This window comes from Zalophus californianus, chromosome 10 (assembly GCF_009762305.2).
Source record: "Zalophus californianus isolate mZalCal1 chromosome 10, mZalCal1.pri.v2, whole genome shotgun sequence".
Taxonomy (NCBI): Eukaryota; Metazoa; Chordata; class Mammalia; order Carnivora; family Otariidae; genus Zalophus; species Zalophus californianus.
Genome location: NC_045604.1, coordinates 6,304,620 through 6,318,909, shown reverse-complemented (window position 1 = coordinate 6,318,909; position 14,290 = coordinate 6,304,620). Strand labels below are relative to the sequence as shown.

At 37.6% G+C, this 14,290-nt stretch overlaps 1 protein-coding gene across 1 annotated transcript in view; it reads right to left on the bottom strand.

The window, feature by feature from the left end:
* ATF6 (activating transcription factor 6) overlaps positions 1-14,290 on the bottom strand; it is a gene marked incomplete at its 5' end in the record, with an annotated part of 204,815 nt that overhangs the window by 99,339 nt on the left and 91,186 nt on the right. The window contains one exon of the mRNA XM_035722023.1: positions 11,252-11,367. Coding sequence (XP_035577916.1) covers positions 11,252-11,367 — 116 coding nt within the window. The remainder of the gene's footprint in view (positions 1-11,251; positions 11,368-14,290) is intronic.

Genomic DNA, 14,290 nt, shown 5'->3' with positions numbered 1-14,290 from the left:
TGAGAAACATTGACCTACATCAATCTAAGGATCTCCACTTTCTTATTACTCAGTTGGGTCTTAAGGCCTGATGGCAAAATAGAAGACTGAAAGGTCAGGGTCAAACATACAGAAAATGAGGGGATAAATATCTGACCAAATAAATGTCTACCTACATAGCTCTGAGTTGGATTTTCTTCATTTCAAAGTCAAGGGACAATTGTTTTTTGACTATATATCATTCTCTTTAGTTCACACCGCTTGTACCTCCACCAGAATAGATACTGAAAAGCTGCTAATTCAAAACACATTTTATAGGGAGAAGGCAACCAGTCTCTTTATAAGAGACTTCAAAGTAAACATCTGACAACCCCCTCCAAAGCAGACTCATTCTTAATAGATTAAGTTATTGAATTCTTATTCAATAACAAATGGAATCAGAAGAGAAATAGCTATAAAATGTAAACTGAGTAACAGGCCTGTTTATTCTGTAGGATATATTTTAGTTTTATTTTCAAGATTTATTTCTAGGTGTATTGTGATCAAATGTAGATGACTCTAAAATTATTCAAAATACAGGCTATGGAAGATTTAACAATTTAAGTCGACAAGCTTTTCTTGAATATCTTCCATAGTCAAAATAAACACTCTGCAGGGAATAAAATGCTAACATCTTCCCATCCTTCTAGGGACACCATGGTGTACATTATAAATAGGCCTCCATAAACAGGGAGCTTATTCAGTCTGCAGCATATTAAATTTTGGAGATTAAAATGACACCACAGTCTGTTTAGCATCCTAACTGAAAAATAATCTTCTCTATCCATGTACTACTGACATCAGTGTTTCAACTTTGAAATACACAGGAGATCATCCTAAGTGTATAGCTTCTCTCATGCAAAATGGTAACTAGCCTTTGCATTTGAATTCATTAATTTTCAAAGTCTGGTGTTCAGATTTACAATGAGACACAGATGGCCCTGATAAAAAGAGTCAAGACGCTGGTCTATCATAAATTCTCTATCACATTATGGTGATGATATAAACTATTTTAGAATATGGTGTCAAGGGCACCTGGGTGGCTCAGTTGGTTAAACGAATGCCTTCGGCTCAGGTCATGATCCTGGAGTCCCGGGATCGAGTCCCACATCGGGTTCCCTGCTCAGCGGGGAGTCTGCTTCTCCCTCTGACCCTCTTCCCTCTCGTGCTCTCTCTCATTCTTTCTCAAATAAATAAAATCTTTAAAAAAAGAAAGAATATGGTGTCAAATGGGTGGATTTGGTATCCAGTCTGTTGGGTTTGTTCATTCATTCAACGTTTATTGAATATCTGCAATATGCCTGGTACTACAGTGGATACCAGGGATAGAGTGATGACTAAGATGGAGACAGTTCTTGCCCTCAGGATGCTTAAGGCCGAGCAAGGAAACGGACATTAAGCAAAAAATCACATAATTATTTAGTTAGACATACTCTACACTCCTAGTCTCAGCTAATCATCCAAACTGTTGGCTTCCAAAGTGTTTCCCATACTAGGAGGTGGAAAACTCCTCCGAAGCCTACTCGTAATAGGCTCTTCATAGATTAGCATTAATGCCTTAAAATAAATATCACACTACTACTAGCCTTAGGATTTTCAGAAAAAAACAACTAAGTGTCAGTGTTCAGATTTGCTGATGGTGTCAAAGTTAAATCTGAGTCCAAAATGAACAAATCACCGCATTTGGGGGAGGGGAGGAAATGACACGAGTGTTTCAGACCTTAATCCTGAGTCAGATAATAAATCATCAACTTTTCCTAACCATAACTGCTTCCTTCATAATTAAGATATGTGACATCATCAAAAAGCTTAAACCAAATTTTGTTTAGACATAAAATGATTTAACAGCCTACTTTACTAGTTTTCTGACTTTATATGAGGCAAAATATCCAAGACCATCCATGTATAAATTAAGTTAGAAACAGTTCTATCAACTTGTATTTATTTGAGAGAACACGAGCAGGGAGAGGAGCAGAAGGGCAGAGAGGAGACTCCCCACTGGGCAGGGAGCCTGATGTGGGGGCTCGATCCCAGGGCCCGGGGATCATGACCTGAGCCAAAGGCAGACGCTTAACCAACCAAGCCACCCTGGTGCCCCAACTCTTCACCATTATTAAAAAACACCTCTTTAAGATTTAGAAGACTTGGGGTGCCAGGGTGGCTCAGATGGTTAAGTGTCTGCCTTCGGCTCAGGTCATGATCCCGGGGTCCTGGGATCGAGTCCCACATCGGGCTCCTGGCTCAGCGGGGAGTCTGTTTCTGCCTCTCCCGCCCCCCGTCATGCTCCCTCTCTCTGTAACTCTGTGTCTCAAATGAATAAATAAAATCTTAAAAAAAAAAATTTAGAAGACCTGATGTCTCAAGGAATACTTTAAATATGACCTTATTTTTAAAAAATCTGGTTTTAATTCCATACTCTTATTTTTCTGTAGTCCCACTGCAAATAAACAAACAAGGATTGTTCTTCAACTTTCTCCATGCTCTGCTTTAAACAGAAAAACATTAATACAAATGAGGAACAGTGACTAGCTTCTTTTCTTTCAAAACAGCTGTCAAGAATAAAATATATGCTCCTTCTTATATTCAATATATATAAATTAACCACAGTAGTCTGCAGTTGCTTTATATTTTACCTCTATAGCTCTATCCTGAAAGCGCACGCGCGCGCGCACTCACCCTTACCCTCTCTTTAATTATATCCAAGCCAACCCCCCTTCCCTTCAATGCCAAGTTTACCAAACCCACCACATAATTTCCTTCACACTGTCTCCTAAGTGGCTCTAGTCTGGATTCTGTTCTGAATCTGTTCTACAACAACTGTAATCTCAAATCGCCAATGGCTTCCATGTTTATACAGAACCAATGAGTTTTCCTCGTTTCTCATTCTCAGTGAGCTCGGTAATGTCCAGTACTGCTGACCACCTCCTTTTTGAACTCTCTTCCTCAACCTCCACGTTTTAAAAGAAAATAAACAAGTCAGTTCTTTTTACTTCATCTGTAGTACCCTACTCCGGTTCTCCTTCTCTATTTCTAATCATTTCCTCTGTTCCCTGCTACAGCTGTTGTTCCTCCTTCACTATTACTTAATGCAGCGTGTGGTGGGTTTCCACAGGGCTTTCTCTTTGATCTTGTTCTCTTTGGAAAATGAACCTGAAGCAACTTAAAAACCTTGCTGTGCCTCAAGTTCCCCACCTGCAACATGAGGATAATAATTGTACTTACCTCATATAGGGATATTATGAGGATTAAAGATTGGCATACTATAAGCACTATGAGAGTGATTATTAAATAAATTACAAGAACACCAGCTATTAAAAAATCAAACTCATTAATTTATGGGCGCACCTTGTAACTTGACTTTCTGTGATAGTTGTTTTCCAAAACCCTTTAACTGTACTAACTTCACTAGACTGAATTATTTTAGTAACTTCAAAAACAAACACAATACCACAGATTTCTAAGAGGACAGTGCTTGCTCGCACTCTCTCTCTCTCTCTCTCTCTCTCTCTCTCACACACACAAACACACACACACACACACACACACACACACACACACGAAGAATACCGTAGATTTCTAGAGCTGGAAGGAAAGTGAAAAGTTACTCCATCACTCTTAAGATAAGGAAAGAAAAGACAGAAGAGACAAATGATTGGTCCAAAGTCACACAGCAAATAGTGAGTGGCAGAATCAGGGCTGGAATGCAGGTCTCTAAAGTCTGCATCAATAAATTGTTAAAAAAACAATTTTCCCCTCATATATTCATGATGTAAAAAAATATTCTTAGAATGAGGTTGTGCCTTCAGGAAATACTTTTTTCCCTCATTAGAAAATCTGAAATTTGATGAGAAGGCAACTATCAAAACTGTAAGCTATCAATTCCTAAATCCCACCTTTCTTCAGGGTAACTTCAGTCTTTCAGAAATAACTTTATTCTATAGTTAAGACTCCAACCACATCAAAGTAGACTGTGTGTTTTCAAAATTTTCATTGTTATTTGAATTACAAAAGTAATTTTAAACATTCATTGAGAAAAATTTCGTCCTTTGTTTCTGTAAACTCCACCTCTAGTAATTTTTTGAACAGTAGGATATAAAAAATAAGGTTAAAGGGCACACATCAACAGTGGAGTGAGCAGCCAACATTTACTTAGGACTTGCTCGGCACAGTAGACTGTGTTGCAGCAGACCTTGTTGAAAGACAAAGTAGAATAGAGAGACTTTACCCCTTCCCAGAAAAAGCATGCAACCTGAAAAGGGAGATTAAAGAGGGCACATGAAAAACACATTATAAAATAAAGACGGGGCTAAACAGAGCACACAAATAGTGCACAGCTGGAAAATCATCCTGACTCAGATGGATCTGCCCACCATCCTGAGAATTTTGAAGACTTTAAATTTTTTGTGAATTAGAAGTTCTCTGTGTCCAGGGCTATTCTATATGCAAGTCTAGTTACAGAAACTACTGAATTATCATTTTTCAAACATAAAACAAATTGCTTTAGAGTTTGCATGGAAAAGTCTAAATAATAGAAATGTTTATGTTAGCTAGCAATCTGTTATAGAGCCAAGGAACAAATGACTAAATCCCCTAAAACCACACAACAGTAACTCATATTTAACAAGGAGCTTGAGATCAAAAGTTTCTGATCTCAAGGATCTGGCAAGCCAGACACAGAATCTGTAACAAAATGCAGTTATACATGCACAAAAATCACTCTTCTCTATGAGACATTCTAGGGTACCAATCATTATAAGGGTGTCTATTTTGACTACTACACACAAAGATCCCCCCCCAGATTGTTTTAAAAAGAAACCAGAAACTTTCAAAGTCTATTTATATTCTATTCCTTGATTGAAATCTTGCAGACCATCAGGTTCTTCTCTCGTATTTTTTTTTTTTTAAGATTTATTTATTTATTTATTTGACAGAGAGAGATAGTGAGAGACAGTGAGAGCAGGAACACAAGCAGGGGGAGTGGGAGAGGGAGAAGCAGGCTCCCCACTGAGCAGGGAGCCCGATGTGGGGCTAGATCCCAGGACCCCGGGATCATGACCTGAGCTGAAGGCAGACGCTTAATAGACTGAGCCACCCAGGAGCCCCAGGTTCTTCTCTAGTATCATGAAAGTATAACCTAATAAAGTACTTCATCTATAATTACGTAATAAACAAAAAATGTGAACTGTTATTCAGTAACTCCAGCAAAACTGCTCAGCAGATTTGGCAAAGAATAATTGTGCTATTTACATATTCTGCAATATATCTAAAATACAGCACTAGAACATAAAGAAAAGAATCACTCTATTAAATTAGAACACCTCAATTATTGCACTAGCTCTACTGCTTACACTTCTTTTGTCCTTAGATAAGCCACTTAACCTTTCTTTGCTTCAGTTTTTTTCACCTGTAAAACAAGACTAGGAGGGATACCTGGGTGGCTGAGTCAGTTAAGCGTCTGCCTTCAGCTCGGGTCATGATCCTGGGGTCCTGGGATCGAATCCCACATTGGGCTCCCTGCTCAGTGGGGAGTCTGCTTCTCCTTCTCCCTCATCCCTGCTCTAATGAATAAATAAGATCTTAAAAAAAAAAACAAACAGGACTAGAAGTACTGAATTATGTATGGAACTAACAAGACTATGCATGGGAAAGAGATATGTAAACCCTCAACGGCCGTATACACTGAAGGTGTCAGCATTCATGTATAAATGAAATGAAAGAGAATGTTACTGATTTAATCATTAAGTCAATACTCAGACAACTCTGCTCTATTTTTTATAATGTGTTTCAAGCCTGAGTGAGATATATTTCATAGTAAGTTAAAAATCATTAGAAAAAGGCCTGCTAAGGGGCGCCTGGGTGGCTCAGTCGGTTAAGCGTCTGCCTTCGGCTCAGGTCATGATCCCAGGGTCCTGGGATCGAGCCCCACATCGGGCTCCCTGCTCAGCGGGAAGCCTGCTTCTCCCTCTCCCTCTGCCTGCCGCTCTGCCTACTTGTGCTCTCTCTCTCTCTGTCAAATAAATAAATAAAATCTTTAAAAAAGAAAAAAAAAGCCCTGCTAAAAGGTTTTTTTTTTTAAGTCTCTCTTCTGAGGTAAGACGTTTTTTAATGCAAGTATCTTTCCAAACTCATTTATTCACATTTTCTTCCATCTAGAGAAAGAGTTTGGCTAAAAGACAATGAAAGTGGAGATACGAAAATGGACAAACTCCAAGATTGATGTGTATGCTTCAGTTGTGAGGTCCCAAAACAAAAGGAGCTGTATCCTTTTGAAGTAGAATTTGTAAGTGACTACTATCCGTTGATTACTAAGGAAATTCCTCTTACCTCTGACGATTTTGTATATATACACTACACAGTAATTCCAAGAAATAAATAATATGCATCAAAAAAATCCCATGCCATTCTTCTAAACATATATTAGGTATTAATCCAGGCATTACATTTAGAAAATATCATAGTTATTCCGTGAAATTCTTTTTTATGGCCTACCATGGGAATCAATCTTTGGCAAACATTTTGAACCAAAAACATCACAAGTCAACCTTCCTGCAGTAATTAGAGCTTTTTCTATACTTTGTCCAAGGTTTCAAGTTTCTGGCTCTTGATGCTGGAATCTAGAGATACTAGACACCATCTCTTCTCCAAAAGAAGAAAGCAATGATGACTAACATATTCTCCAAAATGTCTCTGCCAACATTAAAAAATGAGGATGTAAGCACCTCAAAGGTCTACCTAGTGACTGTTAAACATTTCATAGTCAAACTTTCAGCCAGATGATTTCTTCAGCTCTAAAGCTTAGATACAGAGACAAGAACAAAGCACTCTGGCTAGTACAACCATAAGTGGAGAAAGGTCATCTCTAAATTTTCTGTTAAAATTCAGCACTGCTTGTGTTATTCCTTGGATTGGTAAAGTAGATTCACAGTTCTTTAGGCAAAGCAGATGCAAAAATACCCTTTAAATGATTATGAAAAGCAACAAACTTCCATCACTGTGATTTCTCTTACTGAATCATTACCTAAAATTGTTCTGTTTAATAAACACCGAGTGGATGGCATTGTGCTGAGTGTCAGGGGTGGTAATAAAAAAGCTATGACACTTCCTGCCTTTAAGAGGGTTAGGATATAGACAAAAAGATAAGCCTTTTAGATCAAACAATTAGGGACCAATATAGGAATTTTTTTTTTTAAAAGTCAGGTTGTAGAGTGTAATAAACAGTTTATGAAGCTCTGAAGTCCCATCATAATGATTTTTTCAGAGGAGTGGCCCCAGGCTGTTCCTTCTGCATAAAGTTGCTGGCTTACAAAGCAAGAGAATACATTTGAAATCAACCCTATTTCCCTGGTCATAAATGAATGGACCATGAATCATGAGCCAGGCTAGCTATGTAAGATTCTACATAAGAGATGATATATGTATACATACATACACACGCACACGCGGCACACACACACATACACACAATCAGATCCTCTATTTGGGAAGTCTGAATGAGCGATGTGTGAAAAAGACTAATACAGAATCACTGGAGCTGCTGTGGGATCGGGAATGACAATGAGCCACTACTGCAATCTCTATGAGGCCTAGTATACATTCCAGTCTAGGAAGCACAAGCACAGAGGGACTATTTGGCTGCTGAGCCAGTTTCCTGTGCTTCTTCAATTCCCATGTATCTTACAATAAGACCCTATTACTTAAGGTTATCCTAAGAATCCATGCCATATATATGATACTAACAAGTTTTTTATGAGAGACCAAGAAGGGGTAAAATACCCAAATATGGTACTATTATCGAAGAATACATAAAATACTCAAAAAGAGCATGGTATTATATCTTGAATGCATAAAGTACTCAGGAAGAGCGGGAGAGAAACATCTCTGGGGCAGGCATACAGCCAGAGCTCAGGTTTTCCTTATGTGTGTTACATTATGTATGTATCTGAAACAGATGAAAAGACAATGTTAAGTGTCTGACTTTGATTTGAGGGACACATACTGAAAACAGAAAATAGAGAAGAAATACATCATGTTCCAAAAACTAGGCTTCCATCTCAATGGAAAAAGACATCTCAAACAAGAATGAAGATATGGTGAACTGACATTCACAGCCACATGAATCAAAGAGAACCCCCTGTTCTTAATGGGAAATTGCCCCCAGGAAGATAAAAATTCCTTTCTCTAGTTATTAGAAGACAAGAGCGTGGCATCTAGAATAATATTTCAATGTTTGGTGGAATTACAGACAAAGTAAATATCATTTTCCTGCCTTTTTCTCAATGTCATCTTTCCTCCCCTCTTTGGAAGCACTTTCTTGTCCTACCTTCCAAAAGCCTTCTCATTTGTTTCTGTCCCATGCTTTTGAATTCATTTTATTATATTCTTTAATTTACTCCCTCCCTCCCTAAACAGACCATCATATGAAAGCACTGAGAAAAAAAAAAACCATTAAACTTAATTGGATTTTTTCTTATTAATGTATCAGTTATACCACATTCAAAGTGACTTGGAAGTTTGAGAAAATGTTATTTTCCACCACCCAGGCTCCAAATCATAGTAAAACAAGTCAAAGAAAGGAGAAAAAGGCAAAATACCTCTAAGAAAGTAAGTTATGAACACCTGGAACTAAATAAAGAGAGTAGAGGGAGTTGCTGTGTTGGAGGCAAAAACTTAAAGCAAAGTCAAAAGAACAGGAAAAGGTTTGACCCTCTGACAGGATTACTGGGATCGTAAGCATTCTTTCCTGCTGGCCTGTAACAGGAAGTCAGTAGTTATCCAAGAGTGAGTCTTGGAGAAAATTATTTCAGCAGCTCAACTGTAATGTGATTAAAGAGTGCGGGAACATGGGGTGTGAGGAGGTAGAAGTCTGGGACAGAGAAAGTTTATTAAATAATGGTATACTAAACAGTCAATGGCTACTTCTACATTTTTAGATATTAAAATTTTATTAAATACATATCCACTTATAAAATAAAACAGTACAGCTTGCTTACTGGCTCTGTTAGGTCTGGTTTATACTAAGCCGAACCTTAGGGGCTTTAGAACCTCTGTATTTCTTAAATTCCAATGCAATCATATGGTATCAATTATAGTAATTTCAGTCAATGAAATTAAGAACCAAAGTGGGAGAAAAAGCCTGTATCCTTCTACACAAGAAATGATGCCCCTCATCTTTTTAATGAAAATGTTAGAATATTTTATATTGAAAAATGGAAGCGAAAACCAAGCATGAGGTCATTACTTCTTTCATTTTCATTTTATCAAGAACAAAAAGAACAATCCAGCATTTAAGAATCAAATTCCTGTCCCATGACAGTTTACAGTCATCATGATAAAGTTAACTTCCTTAGCCCTGCTGTTAAAACAAAACAAGAAAAAATGAAACAGGATGTTGTCTCTAACTACTGTTACCTAACGAAGTTCAGGTTCATCCTCACTTTTCCTTGATATAAAACACCAAGATGTGATAAATCAGTAATTAGGAAATAAAAAAATCCAAGCAGAATGTGCCGACAGTCCTAACAGTTTTCCACAACATAAGAAAGACTGTTTCTTCTAGAACATCAAAAAGTTGGGGCAGTGGGGAGAAATCAGTAATTTTCCAACAGCACTTTTTACAGCAAACTGAAGAGAAAGAGCTTTTTACAAACACAAGAAATACAATGTATATATTTAAAATAAAAATACCATTCATCTTCCTTTGTATATATAATCCCTTTAAAGCTAGGATTATTGTTCTCTTCCCTAGAAAAACATTACTAACTAGAGCTTCAGCCCGTGGCATGACCACTGATACTTCTACTATGTATTACATATACTGTTTTGGTCAAATGAGAGAGAAATTATCTGGAACCTGAGAAAAAGTATTCAGCTATTTGAGTGTTAAAAACACTTTTCTCTGGTAGCTTCCATAAACATATACTTGAACACATTCATTTTTTAACACCCATCATGTCTCTTCATAGTGCTATGAGATCTCATTTCTAAAGTGTGTTTTTTTTTTCTTTCTACTTTTAACATGACTGTATCAACACTAAGGCAAATACTTAGTTCTCAGCAGCCAATACAGTTGGAGCCTTGCTGAAACCCTGTTCTCAGCTGCCCCCTTGCTGCTGGAAATGAACTTCAAGGCTGGCACAGTACGTAAATATACCAATTATGTCTGAGAGAATAAGCTGAGCACAAGGAATTTTGTGAAAAGGCAGAAATCATGAGATGGCATTGCAAAAGTATTCCAAATCTCCAAGTGTATTTGGTTAACAGTTAAAAATATATGACATGTTTGATTTCTCTAATCTTCAACTGTCAAAGTTCCCTGATCCTAATATTCTGAGCTACTAGATATATATATGTCAGGAAAAGAGCTGAGTTAACTGAGAATTTCAGATAGTGAGTGGTGACAACACTCAGAGAATGAACTGTTTACTCTACAATTAAGCATGTGCTTATTTCTAACAGTGCCCCCTCTACATTCTTAAAAAAAAAGAGAGAGAGGGAGAGAAAAGAGAAGAAAAGAAAAGCCTAAGATACAAACCTCCAAGGAATTCTAACTCATTCATGTGTTCCTGGTTTAATACACAGCACTCTAACAGAGATATTCACATGGCAACTCTATGAAAAATATATTTTCATTTTATAGGAAAAGTAGATGGAATACAAATAGCTCTGCATCTTGTTTCCATCTAATCTAACATCTGTAACGTTCAAAAGTACTCATACAAACACTTCCTTTTGCGTAAACTAACACATGCTTCACCAACTAGAGTAAATGTCTGATGAAGGAGAGAGGAAAGAAGAATAGGAAGTCTTAGAAACATAAATCCAAACATTCCACATTAACATATTGATCAGTCCATGATTCACCTTAATCCCACACCTGGGAAGTCTATTTCTCAATAACCAGACGGGACTAACACCACAAAGCCTAAAAAGAAATTTTCATGTTTTTACTTCTTTTGTTAAAAACAAACACTATAGATATAGGAATGACAAAGAATCAAAATCAGTAAGCTGTTTCTATTTTCTTAACATAAACTCGTTGCCTGACACCAATTCTATGTTCATCTTCACAATGCTCAACAGCTCAGAAACAAGCATGTATTCCAGGTTCCACTCACATAACGTATCTACACAGCCTCCTATCTCACATCTCTTTCCCTGCCACAGTAGTCAGTCCAGTGCCCTGTACATAGCGGGTACTCAAAAATACTTTCTTTATTCTTTCAAAGTGAACTTACCCTTCGAAATGACACAACATAGAATGTGTCTCCCCTTCTGCGGATGGCCTCAAAGAAGTCTTGATAACTTCTGGGTGACGCGTAATATACTTGCAGCTCGCTCCCTGAGTTCCTGCTGAAGAAGAAAAGGGCAAAGTGTTCTTAAACTAGCAAATTTCATATCCTCTCAAAAATACTCCCTATTCTAAGGCTACGTCTGAATTATAAGAATTTCTCTCCCACAAAATATTAGCAGCATTTGGCAATAATTTTTATAATAACATTTTGAAAAGCTCAAGGTCAGGATAATTGTAAGATCCAATTCCCTAAATAGCTAAAACTCCCTTTTCTGAATGGAAAGCTCTAAAATGTACCACTCAAGTACACTGCAAAGCATGTAAAAATAATAATAAAAGTATCAGAAAACAGATTGCTGCACTGGTTGGTATGATTTTAAATATTTTGGTGACAGAAATTAAGTCTGAGGGAAACTTCTTTTTTACTACTCCATCAAATTTGTGAGGCGTGCTTGCCTATAAGGCTGTGTGAAAGGTGGGAAGACTTTAGGATTTGAAAATAAACAGACCTGGCTTTGAATTTCTCCTCCACTCCTCAAGTTGGTATTCTTGGGGAACTCAACCTCTGAGCAACCTCTATTTCCTCATCCATAAAATGAGGATAACCATATAAACCTGCAGGATTGTTACTGGGGTCAGAGATGTTATATATGTGAAGTACCAAGCATGGGTCTCCTATTTCCTAGGAGTCACTCAACAAATGTTGGCCATAGATATTAAAAGTACCGTATCAGGGCGCCTGAGTGGCTCAGTTGGTTAAGCGTCTGCCTTCGGCTCAGGTCATGATCCCAGAGTCCTGGGATCAAGTCCCATGTTGGGGCTCCCTGCTCAGCAGGGAGTCTGTTTCTCCCTCTCCTTTTACCCCTTCCCCCTGTTCATGCTCTCTCTCTCGTTCTCTCAAATAAATAAATAAATCTTAAATTTAAAAAAATACATAAAAAAGTACGTCAGTGCCTTCATAAAATTTTAACTAAAATTATAGTACCTCAACCACATCGTATCCCCAAAAGATATACTCAAATGATATTAATATAGTTTTTAATATTTTCAGTCTTTTACTATTTAGCACAATAAGCTAATACCTAAAAGTTAAAGGAGAGTTAAAGAATGTTTCATTTTTCTCCAAAAAGATAACCTATGTTTTCTTTCTTTTATGTTCTTCTATGTTTTCAATCAAACTTTTAGAGGAAAAAAAGACTGATCTAAAAGGAAAATTATAAATGAGTCATAAGAATTTTCTTTGAAATAATTCCACTTGCTCACTGTGAGGTCATTTCTAACCATATTATTTTGAATATACAATCAATTCTTCTTCTTTTTTTTTTAAGTAGGCTCCATGCCCAGGGTGGAGGCCAATGTGGGGCTTGAACTCATGACCCTGAGATCAAGGCCTAAGCTGAGATCAAGAGTTGGATGTTTAACCAACTGAGCCACCCAGGCACCCCTGAATACACAATCAATTCTTATTATTCATGGTAGTTATGTTCTATAAAGTCAGTGTGAACACTGAATTAGTAAATACTGAAACATTCTAAGGGAAATACAGGGTTAGGTTCCTACAAGCCCCTAGTTACACCATTTTTGTCAACTGATCAATATATAACTTTGTTTTATGTTTCTTTTAAAGATACCTCCTTTGACATATACAGTTTATTCATTATCATTGAACCCACAGTCAACAGCACTATAACTTAATGCCTGAATGAAGCTTATCTAATATGTATATTTTCCCCATATACCACAACACAGCCTTCTTGAACAATAGGTAGTCCTTTTGTACTATGCTTCAGGGCCATTTTAAACAGTGAAATCACTAACAAAAAGCAGAAAAATATGGCACTTAATAGACCTCAAAAAGAAATTTGTTTACAGTATGAGAGCTGAAACAGGAAGGCAGAGTGTTGCCTTGTTAATTAATGATGCATCAAAAAATGAATATTTGGGTGCCTGGGTGGCTTAGTTGGTGAAGTGTCCGGCTCTTGATCTCAGCTCAGGTCTTGATCTCAGGGTCGTGAGTTCAAGCCCCACACTGGGCTCCACGCTGGACGCGGAGCTTACTTTAGAAGGGGGGCACGGGGCACCTGGGTGGCTCAGTCGGTTAAGCGTACCACTCTTGATTTCAGCTCAAGTCATGATCTCAGGGTTGTGAGATCAAGCCCCACGTTGGGCTCCATGCTGAGCGTGGAGCCTGCTTGAAATTCTCTCTCTCCCTCTCCCCACCCCCCCAATCACACACACTCTCTCAAAAAAAAAAAAAAATTCCATTTAAAAAAGGAAAATATTTTTAAATATGCATATAGTAAATGAATGAAATAGTCTGATCACTAGAGAATTACTAGTTACTATATATATTTGAATTATCTATTTCTACAAGATAATATAGTATCTCAGGATTTTAAACATTCATGATTGCTGACATGCTGCTCATAGTAATTCTCAGTTAATAGGATAATGAATAGCTTTCAACTTATACTGGGTATGTATTCTCGGTGCCTGGTACACTGTCTGACCCACAGCTGGTGCTCAGTAAATGTGAAATTAATATTATATAAATTGTGAACTCTAAGTCTATGGTAGAGGTACAGACAGAATCTGAGACTCTTTACTTCCACTTTATTTTTTTTTTAAGATTTTATTTATTTATTTGAGAGAAAGAAAACGAGAGACAGAACATGAGTATAGGGGGAGGGGCAGAGGGAGAGGGAGAAGCAGACTCCCCTCTGAGCAGGGAGCCCGATGCGGGGCTCGATCCCAGGAGCCTGGGATCATGACCTGAGCCAAAGGCAGACACTTAACAACTGAGCCCCCCAGGCGCCCCTCTTTACTTCCACTTCAGTGATACTGTCATCAGTATATCACATCATCATTACCAGCTTTTGAACATGCCAAGTACCATGTAAAGTGCTTTAAATAAAGTATGCAATTTAATCATCAACTCTGTGTAGCCAAAGTTTTGTAGATGAGGAAACTTTAAGTGACCTG